This window comes from Malaclemys terrapin, chromosome 8, assembly GCF_027887155.1.
Source record: "Malaclemys terrapin pileata isolate rMalTer1 chromosome 8, rMalTer1.hap1, whole genome shotgun sequence".
NCBI classification, from domain to species: Eukaryota; Metazoa; Chordata; order Testudines; family Emydidae; genus Malaclemys; species Malaclemys terrapin.
This window is the reverse complement of record NC_071512.1, coordinates 29,448,283-29,472,672: the sequence shown is the minus strand read 5'-3', so window position 1 is coordinate 29,472,672 and position 24,390 is coordinate 29,448,283. Positions and strand designations below refer to the sequence as shown.

At 42.7% G+C, this 24,390-nt stretch overlaps 1 protein-coding gene across 1 annotated transcript in view; it reads left to right on the top strand.

Annotated features, from left to right (window-relative positions):
- Positions 1-24,390, top strand: part of SLIT3 (slit guidance ligand 3) — a 779,517-nt gene that overhangs the window by 681,378 nt on the left and 73,749 nt on the right. Inside the window, exons 28-29 of the mRNA XM_054037022.1 lie at positions 6,796-6,935; positions 22,889-22,982. Coding sequence (XP_053892997.1) covers positions 6,796-6,935; positions 22,889-22,982 — 234 coding nt within the window. The remainder of the gene's footprint in view (positions 1-6,795; positions 6,936-22,888; positions 22,983-24,390) is intronic.

Below are 24,390 nucleotides of genomic sequence, written 5' to 3'. Positions count from 1 at the left end.
GGAATGTCTGTCCCCCACACCCCTCTGCTTTCAATCAGTTCCCTTTTATATATTCAGTCTAAAACACTGTCACTGAGTAGCTAGTCCAGGTGAGTAGACCAGGCCGACTGCCCCCAAGTCAGAGCAGGTGGACCCAACTGAGCCAATTAAAGGGGGCCGTGCTAAACCAGGGGCTATAAAGCCCTGTCAGACAGCAGGAAGAGGAGGAGTGTTTGGGACTGGCATTGCCTGGGGAGAGGAAACCACTGAGGGAGCTTACTCCAGTGGTAGATCCTGGAACAAGTGGCCAGATGGTCAGGGAGGTAGCCCTGTGGCCAGTGTTCCCAGAGGGGAATGGAACTGGCTGGGAGCAGAGCTGGCTGAATGAGATCTGTCTGTGAGAAGGGAACTGGCTGAGAAGGGAAGCTGGCTGGGACTGGGAAGCTGCAAAAAGCATGATTACCAGAGACCCTTGGAGGAGAGGCCATTATACCCTCGGAGAAAGGGTGAGCTGAGGAACTGTTTTGTCTGTTATGGGCTTATATTTGGACAAATAAACCTATTTAAAGGAGACTGGGCATGGCAATGAGTGCTTGTTTAGCTGGGGAGAAGCCTTCCTGTGTCCCATATGCTGGGGGAAGGCAGGAACTTAGATCAGCCCCTGGTACAAGAGGAAAATGAGGTGGATCTTTGGTGCCCAGTGAAAATGGGGAAAACAGAGGCAGGTTGTCGCAGAGCAACCTTTGGCCATGAGGAGGTGCTCAGATGATGGCCACCGTATTACAAGTACCTTGGGCTCCCATCCTGCTAGAGGAGATGTACTGTAGAGAAATATAATGACAGGTTTCAGAGTAGCAGCCGTGTTAGTCTGTATCCGCAAAAAGAACAGGAGTACTTGTGGCACCTTAGAGACTAACAAATTTATTAGAGCATAAGCTTTCGTGGACTACAGCCCACTTCTTTGGATGCATCCGAAGAAGTGGGCTGTAGTCCACGAAAGCTTATGCTCTAATAAATTTGTTAGTCTCTAAGGTGCCACAAGTACTCCTGTTCTTTTTATAGAAGTATAAGGCATTATCTAAAAGGATCTGCGCTGATAGATTTGGGAGTGGCGGAGAGATAGATGAGGAAACATTTTGAGCAATGAGCAACAGAAGTTAGTCTTAAAGGTGCCACAGGACCCTCTGTTGCTTTTTACAGATTCAGACTAACCCCTCTGATTTTGAGCAATGATTGTCTGGAGGGAAATCTTCTCTCTCCGGTGGATGTGCTACTCCTGTTGGCATCCACTGGAGCTACATGCATACATCTGTGTGCATCAAAATGAGAAAATATCCTCTTAGGTTGTATTCTGTGAGGAAGTGAATGTCAAAAAAATGTTTTAATGAGAGGCCCCCTTAGAGTTTTTAGTTGTGTGGCCTGTGAAAGAAATTATATCTTCTATAGATTTTCTTCCCTGGAGGAATATATTAATATACATACTCAGCTGCCAAGCTTGTCAAATCTTTACTCTTGTAAAAGGAAACTTAAGCCAAAGCTTTCCTCCCTATAAAATGCCAAGTGGTTTAACTCTCAAGTTTCTGTAGTCACAGACAAGCGAAATTACCCTTTAAATAATGGGAAGGTGGTGACATAAGCCAGCCAAAGGCAGGAAATTCACAGTTATGGCTGAGACTGTATCCTCGCACACACCCCTCTCTGGCTGTGCATAGATAGGGCAAGGGGTTCTAAACAGCAGGTGATTTCACTTCTCATTTTTGTTGCTGTAATAGCTAGCCACAATGGAGTGGGTAAAGAGCTTAGGTTCAGCTGGAGTTCTCAGATCCATTCTCTTGTCACCATTTTTTTCTTAAACATTTTTTTTTACTCGGTTGGCTAGGACAAAGGTCACACAGTGAAAGCTGCTTGGTGGGATTCATAAAATGCCGCAGTAGTGTCAAGTACATCTGTGTCATAAAAGCCAATAGTGTCATTTAGCATCTTGTAGTCCCTCCGCTGAGACTGCAATCAAGGACTGCCTCGGTCATGGAGACAGAGCTACCCATTCTGACTCAGATTTAGCCCCCGATGAACAGCAGATCATTGACAGTGAAGTGTGAGGAAACTTACATAGCCTTGTGTTGCTCTATCCAATTCTGTATATAAAGAGAGCTTCATTGTCCAGAACTATTAGTCCTATGCCTTCCACAAACACTAAGTTCACTTATCTATGTAAAAACCTGAAGCTGATAAATTCTGCATATGTCAATGCTTCATTGGTCAAAGATAAATGAAGCTCTTACAGGCTATCAAGTCATTCACTTGTTATGCAGGTGCACAAAGTTCATCTGCCAAAAAGCCATCGTTTTCTTGAAAAGATTTACTCTGTTTACACAAGAGCTGACTTTTTAAAGCATGATATATCATCTCTGTATTTATTTTGTTATCCAAATACAAAAATGATTAATCATAGCATGGACAAAGTGCAGCCAACCATTTTAAGTTTGCTGCTAATACAGTTCAGCTCTGAAAAGTGACTCTAACAATGGCATTGTTAAGTTCCTTCTTCCATTGCATCTCAATGGCTCCTTATAAATATGCTCAGTTTACAAGTAAAAAGTTATGTATTCCTAATAGCCAGCTCTGAAAACTCAACCTGGAATCTGAAAATCATTTGGTTTTTTTCCATATCATGCATTTTCCCTCGTAATAAAGGTTCTGTAGGCCATATTCTGCCCTCAGTGGCAACTGTGCAACCCTGTTGTCTTCAAATTATGCCTTCAGTTGCATGGATGAATCGGATTGATCCTGGACGTTGAACTTCATATGTTAAGATTTGGATGATGCAGAAGAAATAATAGACCACAGTGTAAGAAGAAGTAAAAAGCCATAATCACTTGATCAACATATCTAGGTCTAAATATGCACAAGAAGCTGGTCTGTTGTATAAGATGTTGATAATTTTACATAATCACTTTTCAGAGTACAGCCAACTTCTAAAAATTTTTGTTTCTGTCAACCCAAAGCACTTCAGAAGTTCTGTAGATACTGCACTTCTGAAGGGCAGCAACTTCTGGAGTAGAGGGAAGCAACTAACTTGTACCCAGCATATTGCAAAACAGTAAAAGGGAAATTATAGTCAGGAGCCCCAGGGTCTTTGAGAACAGCAGTGTCATGAAATAACTGAACTGGGAGAGCAGGCTGAATTTTAATTTTTTAATGGTTTTGGTCACAGTATCTAGGAAACCACCTCTCCCTATGTGAAACTGTAACATTTGAGTGCTCAGGTAAATAGTCCTATAGCTTAATCAACAGCAGGCTAGAGCTCAGGAAGTTTTCAATAATAATAATAACTAGCTGTTATATAGCACTTTTCATCAGCGGATACTGAGGCATATGCTGGGGTGATGTGCCCAAAGACACCCAGTAGAGCCAAGAATAGAATTCAGGTCTCCTGAGTCTTAATCCATGCATTATCCACTGTGCCATGCTGTATACTCATAGCTAGAGCTTACTTTCACCATTGTTTAGCAGGAACCCCAATTTGATGTCCTTCAGATTACACTGAAAACCTCAGACTTTTCTTCCAAGCTGTGTTGGGAAAATATGTGCAAATCTTCCCAACTGACAACTCTTCCACCATACAATCCAGAGTTCCAATTTATATGTTTTATCATTTAATTTCCACTTGCACCCATGATATATGCTGAGCGCCATTGAATCAAGCTGTAAACCCTGTATATGATGGAAACCACTTCAAGCCTATGCTTGCACTCTGAATTGGAACAACTGACCACAAATTGAAATAAAGAATGACACATAAATAATAAAGCAAAGACTTGCCCTAGAACAGAGTAACTGGTTGCCAGATTTCATTAATTATGGTGACATTTCCATTCTTTACAAGAGCCAAACAAACCCTCCTATTGCATATTGCAATATTGTATAATAACAATCTCAGTACTGTAATGTCCCTGTTGTAAACTTTGGTGCACTGGACCATTACTATAGCAGTGTTTAATTACATACAGTCCCAGTCAGGATGTGGCAAGAAGAGGGTGAAATATTCATAATATAAAAATCACCAGCACAATCTCCTTTTGTTGTTTTCCTTTATATTGAAAAAAAGATGTCTCCTCCCAAATGAGACCTTGAATGCCAAGTTGCAGCCTGGAGCACATTTTTAAGGCTGAATTATAAACCCCTGAAAAATGGGGTTTTGTAATGGAAATGGGTGACATGATAAATGCTCGACTTTGTTCAGTTTCTTTACCCTCCTTCCGCTCCCCTTGCCACAAAAGGTGCTGTGCCAGCTCTTCTCTTTCTTATCTCCTCCTGCGATCCCCTGGATCATTGCAGGGTCAGAAAGAGGACATTTTTTATTGGTACTAATGAGGTAGAGCCAGATAAAGAAAATATTTCATGTTGATTTATTGTGTTTTAAATTGAATTGATCGGAGCCATTTGTTTTTAGTCATTCGCTCTGAAGAGTTTCCCCTCCCTTTTAGCTCTCATGACCTGTGAATGGTCAGTATAGGTCTGAAGGAATGTAGCTGTCTGCTGCTAACCTATGCACTTGTGCTAATCCCCTTCTGGAAGCTTTCCTGTCGTGAGAGAGCGTGTGCACACACACACTCTCTCTCTCTCTCTCTCTCTCTCTCTCTCTTACACTTTCCTTCACAGTTTTTATTCCCTGGGTTTCCATGGGAGTGGATGTTTCGGCTGCCCATGTTTCAGGGGAACCCAAGTTTACTCCTTGAGGTCATGCTGAGGCATGTGTGGAGTGTTCATGTGCAGCCAATCCTTAGAGCAGAGGAGGAAGAGAGGGAAAGCCAGCGTCATACTCACCATAGTGGATCCATGCACCCAGTCTAGAAGAGCTGTGGCTCTGCTAACAGCTACCAAACCCTCCCTGTTTCTTCAGTGCAGAGCCTCCACTTAATACCAACCCTTGTCTATATGCCTCAGTCCTACCCACACCTCCATGATAAGTACTCCCTCCCCAGCCTGGCCACCTGAGCAGTAAACATTATCACCATGCACACACAAGCCTTGTCTGCATTTGGAAATAGTCTTGATTCAGCAGCCAGTGGCCAGCAGTTGATATGGTGGCACTGTTGCTTTCCACTCCAGGCAGCAGTAGTAGTAATAATAAATTAATACTTACCTCTTTAGAAATTTTAATCTGTCAATCTCAAAACCCTTTACAAACATGGTCAGTATCATTATCCCCATTTTAGAGATGAAGTTGAGGCAAAGAGAGGGGAAGTAACTTGCCCAAGGTTACCCAGCAGGCCAGTGGCAGAGTTGGAAATAGAACCCAGAACCCCTTTGTGCTCTGTTCACTGGGCTACGCTGTCCTGTAGACAAAGGGAAGCCAGGATTTGCTTTACATTGTGGTTTTGCAGTTATGCTTTATAGACCCAGTTGGAACAAAACCCCTAAATGTCCTTGTCTACAAGTAAAGGGCAGCTATATAAATTCCTGAATCAGGGGCTATTCCTGAGTACTGATGAGGCCATACACTTCCTGTGATGAGTCTCTGAACCAGCCAACTCCCAACCTGACCAGTGCCTCCATTTTCCCCACATATGCAAACTATTGAAGGCTGCCTGAGATCATGCTCAGCTGATTCTAAACTGAATCCCACAACCTCAGCTCCACTCCGCTCCTCATAGAGTTTAAGGCTCTCTGCAAACTCAGGCAGATCCCTCTGCATTGGTTTACACTTGGGTCACATTTTCAAGGTTTTCTTCACAACCATAACAACTAGATGTCTTAAAAATTGAAAGTGGAGACTCTATGGATCAATGGAGCCCTTTCTGCACTGCCATCTAGTCCTCCATACTCCTTTAAGTGGGCACACTCTACATTTTCAGAAAATAAAATATTTAGTGCAGTAGTTCTGTGTCCAAGTCCTTACAAACCCAGTATTTCTGTCCTTGTTTGTTTGGTCTGTTGTTTGGATATGTTTCCAAGGTATTGGGAGACAAGGTAAGTGAAGTAATACATTTTATTGGACCAACTTCTATTGGTAAGAGAGACTAGCTTTCAAACTTACACAGAGCTCTTCTTCAGGTATTGGGAGTCATAAATACTTAGGATGTGGACAATCACACCATTTAATTTAATTATTCTTTCCTGGTTGATTCTTCATGAGTACTGAAGGAGCTGAAAAAGTGCTGATACCTTAACACTTAAAGTACTCTGTTTGGAAAATCCATTAACAAACATTTGTTGTTTGGATGACTCTACCACAAGGTGGTAATGAGATGAAAACTTTCACTTCTACCTCCCTAATTCAAATCCAGTCTAGGTTGTTAATGGTGAAAGACTTAGAGCCATTTAAAAGCTTCCTGTTCACATGTGATGATGTGTGTTGGTGTCATCAGTCCAGTTCTTGGTGGACAGGTGCCTACATAACCAACACTGTTGTAGCAATCGACACCCCTGTTGGCTATGCAGAGAAACCAAGAATTTGATTAGCCTTGGTGAATGAGCTTAACCTGTCACCCTAGAGTTGTTCATTCCAGTTCAGGGATGAGGCACATCAGCAAGCAGGGCAATGGAGGTGCAGGAGAGATGAATTCTTCTGCCCGTGCTGTACCTTTTCTGTAGATGAGTATAGGAATATAGTGTCCAGGCTTGTCACTGTGGCATCTATCACCAAACTCACTAGTAATGAGTCACCCAACTCGCTAGTAATGCTGCTGCGTTGTAGCAGCAGAGAGCTCATCTGTATCAGTTTTCATCCCACTCCAGTACTTCCTCCCTGCTCAAAAGCAAATTCTGAAATCCAAACTAACTTTTTCTCTGTTTTTTCTATCCCCTCCAAAGCTGTTCTTGCCCTCTAGGGTATGAGGGGGACAGATGTGAAATAAACCCAGATGACTGTGAAGATAATGATTGTGAGAATAACTCCACGTGCATGGATGGAATCAACAACTATGTCTGTCTCTGCCCTCCTAATTACACAGGTAAGGAAGGACCACAGCCAAAGGGCATAGAGAACTGAGGGGAGCAGTTGAAGGAACTTCCAGCCACCTGAGGCACCATAAGAAACTGGTCCACTCCCACTTGGTTAGATCACATGCATGGAATTAACCCGGATTCTGAGTAGATTTTGAAGTATCCAAATTGCAAGTGTGTTGTCAGTGAATTCCTGCTCATCCAGTAAACAGAGGCAAGAAAAGGGGATAGTTTTGCAAAGATGCTGCTCCAGCAATACGTCTGACCCTTAATCCAGAGAGATCACTGCTACCCCTGAGAGAGTGTAATTCATACCAGAAGAAGGCTTTTGGGAAGGTTCAGAGGGGAAAATCTATTACTGTCTTGGCATATTTTGTACACATACCCTTCCCCAGGTCAGAAGTACTCATCGCAGTTACTGGAACTACAGTTAAAATATATAAACAAGAAATTCGCAAGTTCATCTGTTGGTTAGAGAAATTTGTACTTTTCCACAAAAGTGTTCACAAAAGCGTTTCCAGTACTGATTTAGCTCAGTATACATCTGCTTAGCATTTCTGAGAATAAAAGTGATTCCTGTTTCAAATTATACTATAATAGTAGCACTTATAAAATAACTTCCATCTAAAGAACTCAAAGCACTGCACGTATTAATGAACCAACCATGACAATACCTCGGTTAAGTCACCTCCATTTTACAGATGGGGAACTAAGGCACAGAGGCTAAGTGATTTGTCCTCGTTCACAAAGTAAGTCAGTGAGAGAGCTGGAAATAGAACCCACATCTCCTGACTCTTTGTCCTGTGCTTTAGATGTCTTCCTTCCTAAATCTTCTGTAGGGTTAGGAACCCTCTTAGCTCAAAAATGTAAAAATGCTGCCCTTCAGATGACTGCGTAGATACTTCACTCATCACAAGCCACTCAAGCCTGATCTCCTCTGCTCAGTATACGGGGTAAGAAAATATCCATGTTAGTTCCTATTTTGATGCTTTGAAATAGGTTTGTTACTCTATGAGCATGGAGCACTAATGACGGGCTTCTCGTAGGCTAGAGGGTATTACATATCACTGGAATTAATAAGTATAAAGTTGGAGTGGCTTGGTAAGTGACAGGGAAGTCTTCTAGAATTTCCCAAACTCTTTTAAAATGGTTTTTATGGCCAATATGAGAGGCCTGTATAAATCTTTGGCTGGGAAAAGCCTTATGACTTGAATGAAAATTTATTAGAGATTTTATCTACTCCTTCTGCCAAAATACTCGGCAAAGCTTAGGCTGGCCCAGAGCAAAGAATTTTGTTTCTAGTATGTTGAGCCAATTGTTCTTACATGTACTGTATGTCTGTGAGCCTTACATTGCTGATATCAAATAGAACTCCTTATATGGTGATAACGGTTTTACGTTTACAAAAGGAAGTGTATTTGAGCAGCTAAGCAAGAGATCGCTAGCAAGGAACTGAATCCAGTGCACAATGGACTTGATCCTTCCTTTTTAACAGCCTCATGGTGGGCTATAATGGTTCTTGCAGAGAAAAACAGAGAAAAAGGGATGGAGTGGGATTTTTCTGCAGATAGTACCTGTCAGTGAATCATTTCTGGTCATGGCCAAAGAATTTTTATGACACTTCAGAGTCAGATTTTCAGATATTTTCAATCATAATCCAGCTCACTCTTACCAGCTCAGAATGAATGACTGAATATTGCCTTTTGTAAGTTGTTCATCATCTAGAATGTACCAGATCATCAAATTGCTATGCAGTTAAACTCTTCGGACCTAATTCTATTTTCAGATGCATGATACACACTGCCGGATATAGAATACAATATCTGAGGCCTTCGAATATTAACCCTTTGTACAGCCAGTAACTTTTTGATTGCAATTTAAACAAATTTGATTATAACTATAAACAATAAGGCTGAAAGTCTGGAGACCAGTAGTATGCATGGTTGTAGAGGTGTGATAGGACTTGCATACAATTAAAGGCTGAAAAAATCACTTGGAAAGGAGAAGAGTTAGAGGTACTTTGTGTTTTTTAAAAATATGAAGGTCCTTGTGAAGTGTGAGCTCAGGGCCACTTAAATTAACTGCAGGCTAATTTTAGTACAAACAAGATAATATTTATTCACACCTTGTAATCATTCTGATGAATTCGCTGCAGCAAAAAGTCTTAGGGTAAAATACTGGTATGCTAAGGATGCGTGAAAAGGAAACTGAACTCCGTACATGATGGATGTGCTCTTTCAAAACTGCTCAGGTCAAAAGGGATAACAATATTATGGCTATATCTTTAAAAAAGTGAGCAGGATAACCTAATAACTAATGACATGATTTTGCAAGCTAAAATAAGAGTAATGAAATATCATGCTTCAAAGAATAAGCTAACCACTGCGAGGTCAAAAAGGAATTTTCTCCCATATTCAGAATTCTCCAACGGGCTACATGCATTCCTGGCTTTTGCATTACGCCAGTCTCTCTCTTGGAAGTATCCAAGGTTTCCTTTATTTCCTCAGCATCGCCCTGCTTTGTTATCTTGTGTCTCTCATTTTACCATTATGCCCTTTTTGGGAAAAATATGCCAAGTATGAATCGTGCTTTCATTGGTTAAAATAATGAAGGCTGTAAATCTCTCTTCACTGAATAGTTTTCCAAATGTTTTCCTTTTCTAGCTGATCCTAGATGAAAAATATCCAATATGGTAAATGACTATAGTGGGGAGGAATTTACCACACCCGAGGTCCCATTTTGGTATTATTAAAAATATTCTTGACTCTCTGAGTTCCTTCCCTTCCAGTGATCTCAAAGTGCTTTACAAACATGAATGAACTGAGCCTCAGAGCCTTTCTTTGAAATAGGTAAGAATAATTTACAGACATCTATACTGAGGCATAGTAATGGCATGTGACTGGCTGAATGTGACAGAGAGAGTCAATGGCTGAATCAAAAGTAAAAGGTGTGAATCTCTTCACTCAACGCCTTAACCACAAGACCAGATAATGTTTTCCTTTTTATTCGTTAAGTTCAACACTTGCAGATCTGGGTGCCTAAATTTAAGCAGTTAAAGCCATATTTAGGCTCTGTGACACAGTGTCCTTAACTCCCCCTGCCTCAGTTTTCCTCTCACTGGAGGGGTAGTTTAGCCCTGCAGCTAAACAAAACACTCTACTTCCTCCAGGATAGACAGTTCAGAAGAAGTCTAAGGTTAACAATGGACCAGAAACTAGTTGAACAGTTTGTTGGAGCCCTCTGTGGCCACAGCCCTCTCTTGATGGTCTCAGCAATTTTTCCTCTTGATTCAGGGAAATGCGGGTGAACTCCTAGCCATGGACTTCAAAACAGGAACCTACCACTTTGTTCCTATTTCAAGCTTTCTAATCTTCCTTTGTTTATGGCCTCTTTCCTTGCTCTGATGGTCTCTTACCTTCCTTCCTGGGACTTGGCTATATCTGGCTTTCTTGCTTAAAACCATCCCCCTCTGTGTACCCCAGCTCTGTCTGCCCCAAGAGTCTCTAACAAAGCCCACATAATTTCCCTTTCCCTAGAGTTCTTTATCTAGCTGTCCATCTGCCTCCAAGACTTCTTTTTGACTTGTTCTAGTGTGGGTTGTGGGGGCGCGGGTTGAGAGAAAGACACACCCAGAGCTTGTTCTTACCCAGGACACCCCCTCATCAGTCTTGCATGTACTGTCTTACGGTTTTAATGGTGGTATCCAAACACTGTCATCCCTGTGGGATTGGCAGCTCAAACAATCATCCATGAACTTATGTGAACCTTTGGCCAGAATCTGACCAGTCCCAAACCTGAGCTGGTCTTTGAACTTTTTGAAACATTTTAGTTAAACTTTTGTGTCTTTCTTTTAATTTCACGCACCCCTGCACTCTGTGTCCTTAGTCTGAAGCAGAAATGAGTAGATGCCACAAGGAATTTGGGAAACACTAGAAATTTCTTTAAAGAGCCTGATCTAGTGAGTCTCAGCAAATGTATTCAACCCGCTTTGGTCTGGAAATTGGGATCAGGTTTGGAAACAATTTCAAAAAATTACCCATATTAAATTAAATGGCCTCCTTCTAAAACAGATGGCATCCCAGGAAGGAGGAGGAGGGGGCTGTAAGATTATTATCTTGGAAACCCAAATGTTTTTAAATAGTTTATTTCCTTATGAAAGATTTATCGCCATTAAGTTGTATCACAGAAAAATGAGTAGAAACCATTTCTGGTGTTGCATGTTAGCAAGATGAGCCTAATGCATTTTTACCTCAGGGGACTTTGCAGTCTCTTGGCTTCAATGTTGTTGTCACAGATTTTTTTGTTGTTCTTTCCCTTTTCAACTCAACACTATTCATTGTTTGTGAGTAATTACAGCTCCTCCCTTTGGCCCAGCTTACTGCAGTGCTATTGCCTGTCCAAAGCCAAGCACTTAAGTAAACAAAATTACTCTGGAGGAAAGATGCCTTGTGGTGACTTGTGGTTGCCACTAGTTTATGGAGCTTCACTAGCTTGCTTCACGTAACTAACCATTGTGGTGAGATGGCTCAGAACAATCTCAGTGAGGGGCCCCAATTGCAGTGCTGAGTTGAACTTATCTGAATCATAGCTCTTTAGATTGGTTTGCATGTTTTTAGTTCATGTGTCACACATACAAGCTGGAAGTTTTCTGATAGTGTGGTTTCAAGTATTTCTTCTGTAAGTTCACCAAGGATTTGAGCTATTATATGTCTATCTAAGGCCTAAACAAGTTCCTGACTATTAGCCGGTTTCAGAACTATGAGACCGTCCTTAGCCATAATTTGCTTGAAAGACAAAGCAAGTAAAGATTAGGGTTTGGTGCACCCATCCTTTCATCCAAGAGATTCTTGCTCTGGGTGGAAGTTTTCCAGTTCATTTACTTGGCAAATGTGAAATTTGTTTGTTTTTTGTATAGAAGACTAAAGCAAGAACATCAAGTTTTCACTTGCAGAATCAAATAATGTGAACACCAAAGAGCTGGATACACATAACTGATACAAGGATCTTGGGCCCATTCCTGCTCTCGCTGAAGTCAGTCTGAGTTTTCCTTGACAGTGATCCACGTTTACCTCCCTCAGGTCAGACTATGGTAATTTATTGTGCTGGGACTGAAGGTGGAAGCAGCACAGCAACTGAGAATACAGCAGTCTGATTCCTTAGCAGGAAAATCCATGAACAATGCATCACATTGGTGCTCTGCACCCTATCTTGGTGCCCAGCTTGCTTCTGGTGCCAGTTCAAATCCCTAGTCTAATCCTTAATGCCGCCCATGGTTTGAGGCCCAAATGGCAGGCTTCCTCTGCATTCATGGCCCACCAAGACAGCTACACATCTGTGGAACAATGAGACGAACACTGCCTAGGAGGATAAAGCTTGTGAGATCTGAACATAGGATGCTCTTGGTAGATGAGCCCCAACCTGTGAACATCCTGGCAGAGGATTAGAAGTCAAGCACAAACCTAACCACTTTTAGAGCAAGTTATAATATTCAATAAATAAGGCAGCATGCTAAACTGCCAAATCTAGGAGGAGTGGACAACTCTGTAGACAACTCTATGTGAACGTTAATTACTGTATTCGGCACTCAGTGGGCACATTAGAAATGCCAGCAAGAGGTAAGCAGGTATCCTTGTATATAAATTATTCTAGGAAGATTGCTATATTTTAACAACTGGTATACAAAGAAGCAAGCTGTAATTTATCTTCTGCTAGACATTAGAGTAGATGCAGCCAACTTCAAAGGAAAAAAGTGGGCTAAAGATTCCTGTGACTTACCCCCATAAGTTGGAGCATAATTTGGCCAAATATGTTCAGTTGCTGTGTTGGGGGGTGCAAGGTTAATTGAAATGTCCCATTAGCCTTGAAAGCATTACAGGGACCTAACCCAAGGATAAATTGCCCACAAATAATGTCGGTACTACACTAATAGGCACAAAAGGGATTTTCTTCAGCACTGGGACATGTCTTATTCCAATTTCAGTTCTTCTTCAACATAAGAAGATCGGAATTACTATATTGGGTCAGCCCAATAGTCCATCTAGGCCTGTGTCCTGTCTCTGACAGTGCCAATATCAGATGCTTCAGAGGATGGTGGAAGAAACTTCAAAATGGACACTTGTGGAATATCCTTCCAAAAGGCAGAATTTCTGAATAACATCCATTAGTTAGTAATTCACTCTTGCCCTGATGCTTGAGGGTTTGTCCCTTACAAAATCTTTAGCAGGGCTAATGTAAATGGTTATTTGTATATAAATATCTAACAGCATAATTGCCACCAATGCTGTAAAAGATCCCCACTGAATGTTGTCATAAGCTTGGCAGGGAAATCGACTAAGATGACTTAACAGCTTATGTTTGTACAACACTTATAGTGATATCTCTCTTCAAAGTAATATATTTTTCTATCTTTAAATTTCTGTGATTGATTAGAGTTTGAATTCCTTTCTCACCTTAAAGATGTCCCAGGGCATCAGTACACTACAGCATCTTATTCTATGGTCACATCTTTTCTGGTGCCATAAACAAGAAGCAGTGTTCCTTTGGGAGATTATGTGAGCTTTTTCCTTATCTTGTCAATGGAGAGAAGCAGAACAGAGTCTTTGCTCAAACACATGGGAATACTGCTAGAATCTATGCTTCTCTCCCCAAATCTCATCTCATTGAGCTCTTGGTTTCGCTGGTACCACAAAGGGCAGTGATAGCTGCTTGGTTCTGAGTACTTCTGGAAATCAAGCCCCTTCCTTGAGTACTTAAATATGAATTAGGAGTCAAACTTTCGGCTCCTACTTTTCAAAATCTTGCTTAAAAGTTTGAAGGTGAAAAAAATCTCCCCAAATATCGGAGTTTACCATAAGCAGCCTTAAATTATTTTTAAAATAATTCTTTTTCCTGATAAAACTTATGAGTTCAAGATTCTCTGTTTGTCAAGCAAAGGTTGAGTCCAGAACGGAGGTTTAGAAATCAGCTACTGTGCATCCAGCCTTAAATTTTTGCAACAAAACCTCTTATTGAATTTTTAGCAGATGGGCTTGGTGCGCTTGCCTGGCAACTGAATGGACTGTCTCCATAAGGACTTTGGCTGCGAGTTTCCTGTTTATTTCATTTCAGTGAACAAACACAATGGATTGAGGCAAAATCTGGGGTTGGAAAATCTTGGCTTTTATCTCTAAACATTGAGTATGGTAACCCTGTCCAGCAGGAAGAGTCTCATGTAAAAAAATAATCCAAGAAATATGGATCTGGACTTTAAATATCTTCAGAGTTCAGGGGTTGGGCTCAGCCCGTTATAAAGGTAAGGGCCCATCAGTCATGAGATTCTGTTCCAAATTCAAATTTAACACCTCTCTCCTAAAATGGTGTGCTCAGGGGTGTCATTTGCAATGAGGTGGGAGGTAGTTTCCCTCCCCCTGTCCAGACCTTGCCAGTCAACAGCACTGCAGTGTCTTCCCCCAGGCCAGTAGGAACCAATCTGGGGCTGTCTGGGCCAGGGCTCCTAATCACCTCATTGTTAGCACCAATCCTGTATTCCACTGGCTGGATAGGAAGCAGCAGCAATGGCCTGGGCCAGGTCCCAGTCCCTGCCCCAAGCCAGCCATCAGTGAGAGACACACTCCACTCCGAGGGACAGGATTGGCATGCCACTGCTCCAGCCCCCTCAGATATGGGATCAACTCATTTACCCCCCACAAGCAGCCATTGCCTCAGTGGGAATGTGGAAGTGGGGATACTGACACGACTTTGCTCCTCCCCCTCTGATTTTTCTGAAACTACACCCCGTTTGTGGGTGTTTGGATCTGCAATTCTTATATGTTGTGAAATGCGTTATTGGAGTATCCAAGATAGGTGGATCCAAGGTTTTGGCTCAGGTCTGTTAAACTTCATCAAGCATCAGCATTACTCCTGATTGGCAATAATTTCTCAGCAAAGTATGATCTGGCACATTCTCAGTAACGTCTACCACTGGTGAAGCTTTTGGGTGCCAGTGGCCATGATTGCTAAGGACTATTTGAAATTTCCACTTGGCATTGCCTTTTTTTTTTTCCAGCATGAAGGGGAAGGAGAAAGAGCAGGGGAATCCATGTCTCTGTGGAACATTAGTCACTATTAGGTATCCAACGAGTAACTTCTCACAAGGACAGCTGTAGTGTGTAGTCAGCTCTTACTGGTGTGGCCAGAGGTAACGCCCCTATTTTGGCTCACTGAGCACAATTAAGAGGACTGTAACATACTACTTAACAATTCAAATATATATATCTTTCCTTTGCAAGCTGTAAAAGTTAGCCCAATAGATAACAGCCAGCCTGTCTACATCCATTGCTCCATCCTAAACCTATATTACATAAACAATAATATTAATCCCCTAAAATCAGGCCACATTCCCCACGAACACTTTTCTTTTTCCTATTTAATCTTGTGAAGTTCTTGACAGCATTGTTACCCTTAGCTCTGAGGTTCTGTAAAAGTTGTTTTCACATAAGGCTGAGAATATTTTCCATGCCATGTTATTAATTATTTTGATTAATATTAGGAATGAGAGAAAAGGATTGTCTAAGTGACACTGCAGACAATAAAACTGAAGAACACATGGTCCTTGGCGGCAAGTTACAATGAGGGTGTTACGATCATTTCAAAGTTGTGATTAAAAAAAAAAAAAGATGTTGACACACCCCACCTCCCTTTTTTTCCCATTAGGAAGGAACAATATAATTCAGATCATGGCTCTAAAAATCTAACGTGGTGTGAAATAAATAGCACATATGCCAATGTGGTCATTTAAATAACAAACAACATAATTAAATCAAACTAACTGCATGCAAAAGGTTTCTGTCTCTGTTGCTGTTGTTTTGGTTTGTTTTTGGACTTGTGGAAGATCATGAAGCTGTATAAATATGCCAGCCTAGCAGCTCTTTGTAAGTGGTGAGGCCTGTGAAAAGAGATTATTTTAGAATGACCAATGTCCCCTCTTTAGGATTTCATTGAACCAAATAAAAAAGGGGGAATGTTGTAGGAGTGCAGTAATTATTTTATTGTGGCTTTGAAAAGGTCAGTGTAGTGAAAGGTGCCAGACTGACAGACCCAGACACCAGATAAAGCACAGTGATCCAGTGCATGGTTAGGAACAAGGCAAGCTTCACCCATGTAACTCCACCATTGGTCCTCAACACGGCCCTGAATGTTCCATTTCCAGGCTAGGATGGTAGCTTAGTCTCCTTGCCCATTCAGCACTCGGCCTCTGGTATGCTATGATCTGCACTAGTTACTAATCTGTTTCTATGTGCAATACAGAATCTTAAATGTAATGCATGTAATGTAATACCTGGGTACCTGCCTACCTTAATAGACATCCTGTCCTTGAATCCTGCCACAGCACTTTAGACCTACTAGAGGGCCTGAGCTAATGCCTCCACCAGTTTAGAAAGGAAAGGGCTGATGGCTCAGGTGGCTTTCAGTGAGACTTTCAACTCACTTCTCCTTCATTGTCTGACATAACCCTATTCGGCTGACCAGCAGTGTGTGCTGCAAAGCCTGTCCATTCTTGCAGACTTTGGTGAAAGGAGAGGGTGTGGGATGTACAGTGTGGATTTTGTTTTGGTTGGACGAGTAACGAAAATTTTGGTTTTATGTATGTATGTCAGGTGTTTTTACCTGTACGTACCTAGGGAGGAGTTGCATAGGGGAGGTTGGTGTGGAGGATGATGTTGGTGGTTGGGAAGGTCTTGCCAGTGGTGTGTGCATTTCTTAGGTCTTGTCTATACTGGTGGCGGCGTGTAAGGTACGTGTCGCTGCATGCCACAGTGAAAGGCAGGCTGCATCTGCATTGTGGTGTGTAGCTACATGCCGCAGCAAAAGACTCCAGTGGTGGGGAAAGCCTCTGGAAGTGGGGAGGCAGCGGGGAGCTAAAAATAGCTGTGTAGATTTGGAAGGCACTGCTTGGGCATGTAGAGAACTGTGTAGGGTTCTGGCATATGTTGACTCTCCTCACCTAAGCAGTGCCTCACCATATACACTGCTATTTATACCTGTGCTGGGGGGCGGGGAAGATACAGTGTATGTATTCTACATGCTGCTGTTAGTGTAGCCATAGCTTTAATGTGGTGGAATGCCCTCTATATAAAACACTTTTGATAAAATTTTAAAAAGCTGTTTAATGCCTCTAGAGCCCAGCATAGCCTGTGTGAAAATAATTAACAAAATGACAATATTTGGAAGTATCATTTTGAACCCAATACTGCTATTCAGAGAAAAACTTGGAATAGACCTTTAATTGCTACAATAACAAGGAGCCCAAAGCCACGCACAGAAGTAAAAGGGCCAGATTTTTCCCTCAAAAACATGCAATCAGATGGCCACTGAATGTTACATGTTTGAGGACAGATTTTTGCCCAAAATATTTTGTAACTGAAGGAAACAAAGTTTTTTATGTTTAGCTCTTGCCTTGAGTATCGCTATTTAAAAAGTGTTTTCTTTCCCTACCATGCTGTCTGCCATTCAGTAAACATCGGTGAAGCCCGTTCAATTATCAACAGGAATTTTCTTCCCCAAGATGAGGTTGTCTGGGTTCCACGACATTCACAAGAAAAATCTGGAAATGTTGAAATCTGAAATGAAAGAGAGATGAGAAAAAATAAGTAACAGGAAGGAGCCTAAAACATTCCAAGTTTTCTGTGAACAATGATAAATTAGTTGGATGCTGTGTTTGGTACCAAGCCTGAAATCCTCCTAATTTTGATAGTGGTGCTTTCAGCAGTGAGTCATAATATTTGACAAGTGTATACATTTTGGGGGAATTTTTACTGGATTTCTATGCATTTGTCAATTTTCCAAGCTGGCTGAGAAGAATACTTTAAGAAGAATTATGATTTCCTTTGGAAGTTTATACCACTATTCTGACTTTTCTCAAAAGTCTGTTTTCCTTTATTAAAAAAAAAAAAGCTTTTATGTCTATTGTAGCAAAGTTACAGCTTAAGGCATCTATCTCCAATGTATTCTATTAACAAAAAAGGCTGCCTTTCAAAAGGATACTTGAAGGCTTTAGAACGTTGAGTTCCTGTCATGTCACCATCGAGTTAGAAATTCTCTGGATTTCTTTTTTAAGGAATGCTTGTCATGTTTTATCCTCATACAAATATACAAAAAAGGCAAACTGAGGGAAGTTAGAAGCCAAGGTTGACTTGATGGGGTATATCTATACAGGGATAAAAAACCTGTGGCTTCCCTGGTTCAGCTGACTCAGGCTCACAGAGCTTGGTCTCCAGGGCTGAAAAATTGCTGCGTAGACACTCGGGCTTGGGCTGGAGCCCGAGCTCTGAGACCCTGCGAGGGTGGAGGGTCCCAGATATAGGCACCGAGTTTTATTTTTCCCCGGGGATGGTCCGCCCCAAGGCCCGGCCCCTCCCCTGAGACCCAGCCCTTGCTCCACCTTTTCCTGATCCCACTCCAACCTCTCCCCTGCCTGCCGACCGCTCGCTGCTCTCCACCCTCCCCCAAGTGCCTCTCCCAGCGGCCAAACAGCTGATCAGCAGCTGCCACCAAACAGCTACAGCTGGTGGCGCTGAGCACCCACTATTTTTGGAGCATCCCCGGAGTCGGCACCTACTGTCTCAGAGCTCAGGCCCAGCCTGAGCCTGCATGTCAAAATAGCAATTTTTAGCCCTGCAGCCCAAGCCGTGTGAGCATGAGTCTGCTGATTCAGGCCAGCTGCAGCCGTGCTGCAGGTCTTTTAACCCTGTGTAGACATACCCTGATTGATGTCAATTTCTCTGCTAGCTGGCTGAATTAGGTTGTAGGTTATTTTTGTTTTTTTGGAGATAAAAGTAAACTTCTAATTGTGCCACCTCAAAAATGTTACTGAATGTCTTCAGCAATAGTTTCAGTCATGCAGGTTGTTACTGAATGTGCCAACTTGCTTTGGATGAAGAATGAGGTGCAAGAACAAACATCAGAAACCCAAACCCAGCAGAATATATGCTTTGATTTCCCTGGTGTCCCTAGGGATTCAAAGATGAAAAGTACTTCTTTGGCATATCCCCCATTCCAAGCCAGATGCATTCTTTGTATTTGTCCAAATAATTTCAAGTTCAGTGCTATATAAGAACTAGGTGCTGATTGTCAAGCTGTCTAGAGTGGCTAATGACCAGGAATGTCCACCTCAGGGCAGACTGTCTAGAAGAAGGGCACAAATACCAAATGTGTGTGTTCCGTAATTAGCTTTCACCAACCAAGTAACAAGTGTGAAGTCCTAAAGCTCTATAACAGTCTTACCATGGAGTCACAGACAGTCCCCTGGGGCACTCTGGTCTATCTTGACACCGAGGCAAGCCTGCCTTTGTGATAGACCGTCCTTTACACCAAACATCACAATATTCAGGTTACTCCCAGTCCCAAAGGATCAGTCACTTATCCCTAGTCAATTAATTGTATCTGAAATCTCAAAACAAAGACAAAGCTTGTAGCCAATCCTATAATGAACTAACTAAAGGTTTAGAGAGTACTGTGGCACCTTTAAGACTAAGAGATGTATTGGAGCATAAGCTTTCGTGGGTGAATGGCCACTTCTTCGGATGACATGCATCCGACGAAGTGGGCATTCACCCACGAAAGCTTATGCTCCAATACATCTCTTAGTCTTAAAGGTGCCACAGGACTCTCTGTTGCTTTTTACAGATCCAAACTAACACGGCTATCCCTCTGATACTTAACTAAAGGTTTATGAACTAAGAAAAAGAAATAAGCGTTATATGGAAGGTTAAAGCAGATAAATATACACACACAAATGAGATACAGTCATAGGTTCCAAAAGGTAATAGTGGTTCCTATAATATGTCTTTATGGGCTCCATATGTCCTTTAGGGCTAACCCAAGCCAAGCAGTTTGGGGATCCTTTGCATATGCTTAGAAATATTGCCTTCTCTGAATTCCAGGCAGCATAGCAATAACAATTCCTCCTTGGCAGGGATTTTTATTCCCTTCTATTAGAGTTCAAAATGTGACGGGATGAGTTTTTGTGTTCATCCCCTCTTCATAGGTGTGGGGAAAACGATCAGCAAAGTTTTTTGTCCACAGATGTTCCACGTTGGCTAGTCTGGTGTTTATGGGCCATCTTTTCGGGGGGGGACAGGAGATGATACCTTTTGTGATGAACTGGTATTTCACACTTGGTAACGCTTTTCTCATGACTGTGGGAGTTTCCAGCTTCATAGCAAACACTTTTATAGTTGCAGGGCAAATTCTTAAATATTACCTTAAACACAGGATACAAATATTATAACAGATTAACACTTGCTGCAATTTACGAGCATTTCATAAAGTCTAAACACTAAGGTCTTAGAAACTTTACATCTATTTTAACAAAGCTAATACACAGGTGAGTCTGACTGGTATGATGAGACTGCCTACAATGGCCTATCTGCAACTGCTTGTAGCAAATATCTCCAATGGCCAGAGATGGGACACTGGATGTGGAGGGCTCTGAATTACTGGAAACATTCATAGGGGTGCCCCAGCCAATGCCACCTTTTCCCTAGTCATGCCTCCCATACCATCAGCTGGGAGAGAGGACAGTGTTGAAGCAGCTACAATGGATCTGAACCACATGAGGGGAGTTCCCATGCAGAGACATTTTTCCAGGGACTGGGTATGCTGGGCTTTGGGCCACTCTGCACAGGTGGAACAGCACATAGTGGGCCAAAGCAGGGCCCAAGGTCGGAGCCACAGCAAAGAAAACATTGACAATATTGCAGGCTGTTGTGTTAGATTTTGTTGTTTAATAAATGTTGTATCTAATTAAGTATTTTATACCACCCTGTACTTGGAAGGCTTATCAGAGGATGTCCAGAGAATATTTATCTAGCATCACTTTTACTGTTTGGTTGTTACTTTCAGAGGATCTGTGTGCACATGAGCATATGTATGTATTGTGCTGGTGCCGGGTTTACAATGGCTCCAGTGGCTCCATGGAGTCGGGCCCATGCTCAGAAGGGGCCCCAGCCTGCTCCGCTTGAACTGCACCCTGAGACCCTACTGGTTCCCCCCACCCACCACTTGCTCCTCTTGGCCTGCCTGCCGGCTGGCTGAGGTTTCCTCTCTGCCCCCTGACCTCACCCCCTGCTCCTCTCTGCCCCCTGGTTGGACCCCAGTGCACCTCCAGCTCTGGGCAGTCTCTGCTTCCCACCACCTGTGACGCCCCACCTGTCTCCCCGGAGCTGAGCCGCCTGGAACTGGTGCAGAAGCCTGGCCTGTCTCAGCCGAGGGTGGGGGGGATGGAGGGGGGCAGAAAGACAATGTGGGGGAGCTTTGGGCCCATCCAGAAAAGTGCATCTTGAGGGAGCCTGGCTGGGGTAGGCCCTGGCTGATCGCGCCACTCCTAAGGGGCCGAAGCGATTCCCGGCCCAAGGACCAGCCCTGACTGCAATGCAGGCTCAGCCCGGCCAACAGTCGTCTCCCAGCAGGGCTGGTGAGAGCAGCTGGGAGGCAGGGTGGGCAGGAGTGGGTCTCTTGGGGGACTGGGAGGGAGGAGTGGGGCTGTGAAGGGGTGGGGAAGGTGTGTGTGTTGGGGCACTAGGGAGTGGGGGTTCTGTAGGGGGTGCTGGGCAGTTGTAGTGAGGCTGTGGGCAGGGGTGGTGTGCAGGGTGCTGTGCATTTGTGGTGGGTCTAGGGGGGCACTGGGCATAGTGGGTCCAGGGGGCTCTGGCCATAGGGAGTTGGGCATGGGCCCGCCCCTAATGGGAAGGGGCATGCTGGCAGCACAGGGCCGGGCAGGCCACTGTGTCTGGAAACTGCCAGTTTGTAAATAGTGCCCTCACATTGGGCAGAATGGGGCTGCCCTTGCCATGCCATGTCCCATTGCCTCTGGCTGGCCCCTCACTCTGGGAACTGACCTTCCCCCGTGCCATGCTCCACTGCCTCCATGGGGGCCCACAAGTATGTTTGGCACCAGGCCCACAAAAGGTTAATCTGGCTCTGATTGCGCATGCCTATATCCTTGAAATTGTGCAGATGCAGTCTTCCACTATTACTGCAAAAGGGGCTTTGGGACTGGATTTTGTTTGAGGGTTTCCATACTAAGGATAATTGACCTGCCCATTCCCTTGAAGAAGTTTGTTTCAAAGGCAAAGGTTTATGCTCTGTCTCTGGCAGGATCTCAAGTCCTGAGGTACTGAAGTGTAACCTAATAATTTAGGGCTCAGAAGAAGGATGGTGCTTAAATAACCTATCTGGTTTTGAACACTCTGGAACTGTTCATTATTAAAAGTTACACAAATCCAAGGAAATGCACTGAATTCTACACACCTAGAATTCTACAGTACCTAGAAACAGCTGAGCAATGCTTGCATATAAGAAACTTTTATAGAAAACAGTATCTTGTATGAGTACAATAGAGTCAGTGCTCTTCTTGTAAATAGTGGGAGTTGTATAATTATATGCAGCCCTAAAGCTGTTTCCCATTATTGAAAAGCCATTTTTCTGAATGATGTCAGATCATCTAGGACAGTAAAGGATCAACTATGACTAGAATATCACTTGGTGTGAAAAGTTTAAGGACTCTGTTAATGTGCATATCCACCTATATGTCACTGGCTTTCTGTGATGCTTGCAACTTGGGGTCAGGAACTGACCCTACAGTCCTTACTCTGGCAAAACTCCAGTTGAAGTTGAGAGGGCTTGAGTGTAAGGTCTTTTGAATTGGGACTGTAAGGTTTGTATGAGATAATTATTGCACCCAGTGTAGCTCAGTTGCTAAGGAATCGCTAAATGTAGCTAGAATTGGACTGTCCAGTATTGAGCGAGCCCACCCTTATTTAGTTTGTCCTGCCATCATAACAGGTACTGTCATGGGGCTTCCCCTTGAACTGCTGGATCACCTTAGTTTAGTAAGACTGAAATGGTTAGAGCTGTTTCAGCAAAGCCAATGAGCTGTGTTGGTAGCAGATGTGTTACGCCTTGTTAATTTTCTTTGCCACAGGTGAGCTATGTGATGAGGTGATCAACCACTGTGTTCCCGAGCTAAATCCATGCAAACATGAGTCCAAATGTATCTCCCTTGACAGAGGATTCAGGTGAGTGTTTGTGTATCCTAGTCTTCACGTGTTGGGCCAACTTCATCTACTGACTACAGTGCAGTCACACTTGTGATGAGTTTGACCTAATGAGCCAAACTGAAAAGTAGTATGTGTGAAGTGGTGTACTTCAACTTATATTTTCTTCCAGCTCCTCAGAATTTGTTATTTTATTCCAAGAATAATTAGTGCACTTCCAAAATCAAGCAAAGGACAGCAGTCACCCTTTCAAAAAACCTGCCATTTCCCCTAGATTCCTCAGTGAACACAGGTTCTCTAAGTATTCCCTGTAGTAAATACAGTAAAAATGGAGAATACTGCGGTAATAAGCAGGGTTTTAAGGCCACTCTATGTGCAGGCTGACATAGCAACATCACTTTTGCTATTCTCACATAGCAGGAGTCTTTTGTCCTCCCTTCTCCAAGGAGAGCAAGACTCACCACACTGAATGACCTCTACGTGAAGCATAGCATAGACTTCAACACATGGTGATTAATTCTGACAATTAATCATGTAGTAATTGTAAAGCTGCTGTTGTGATTGAAAAAGCGATCACACACTGTAGTGTAGCTAACAAAAATGACAGTTAAAATTGGCTGTACCGTATATTTTATTAATATTATGCTATTTAGGCACAGCCCTGACCAGATGGCAGAAATGAACTGAACATAAACAGATTCATACCTATTTTCAACAGACTAGATATTCTTTTTCCCCTCCTCAGCTCCAAAAATTTAGGAAAAACTATGGCTAGCCCCTGAAAACTGGATGCCTGGATTAGATTTGCACTCCTTTCAATTTTAGGCATAGTAAGTCTTGTCTTTGGAAGGTCGTTCCAGATGGATACGTACTGCATTTAGGAATGGGAAAATTGGAAAGAAGGTCATCTGACTGCAGAGTGTGGTGAACTATTCACGCAGTCAGTGCACGCTGGTGTTTCCAGTACAGAAAATACATATATTCATGCATTCATAGATTCTGTGTGTCTTTGGTATTGGAAATGCTAGTGTGCACTGATAGGATGCATAGTTCATCACACTCTTCAGACATATGACCTTCTTTCCAATGTATGTTTCCAGTGCAGAGGATACGTGACAGTCTGCCCATGTTCAAAAAGCCCTCCCTTGCTTGAATGGATAAACATTGTCCAGCCAAACAACAAACAGTTTAGGAAACTGAAAATAAGTCTTCTCATTAGTAGAATGAGTTAGTACCATGTTGATATGCAGAGGGATCTGTCTGACACTCCCCAGTGACACACAACTTCTATAACAAGGCTGACTTCATGCATTAAAAAATCCCATTGTAATTCTCTGGCACTCAGTCAATTTTTTAAAAATCACATTTAAATCAAGAGGGAAAGGATGGTCTTGTGGACAAGGCTGGGAATCAGGGGATCTGGATTCTG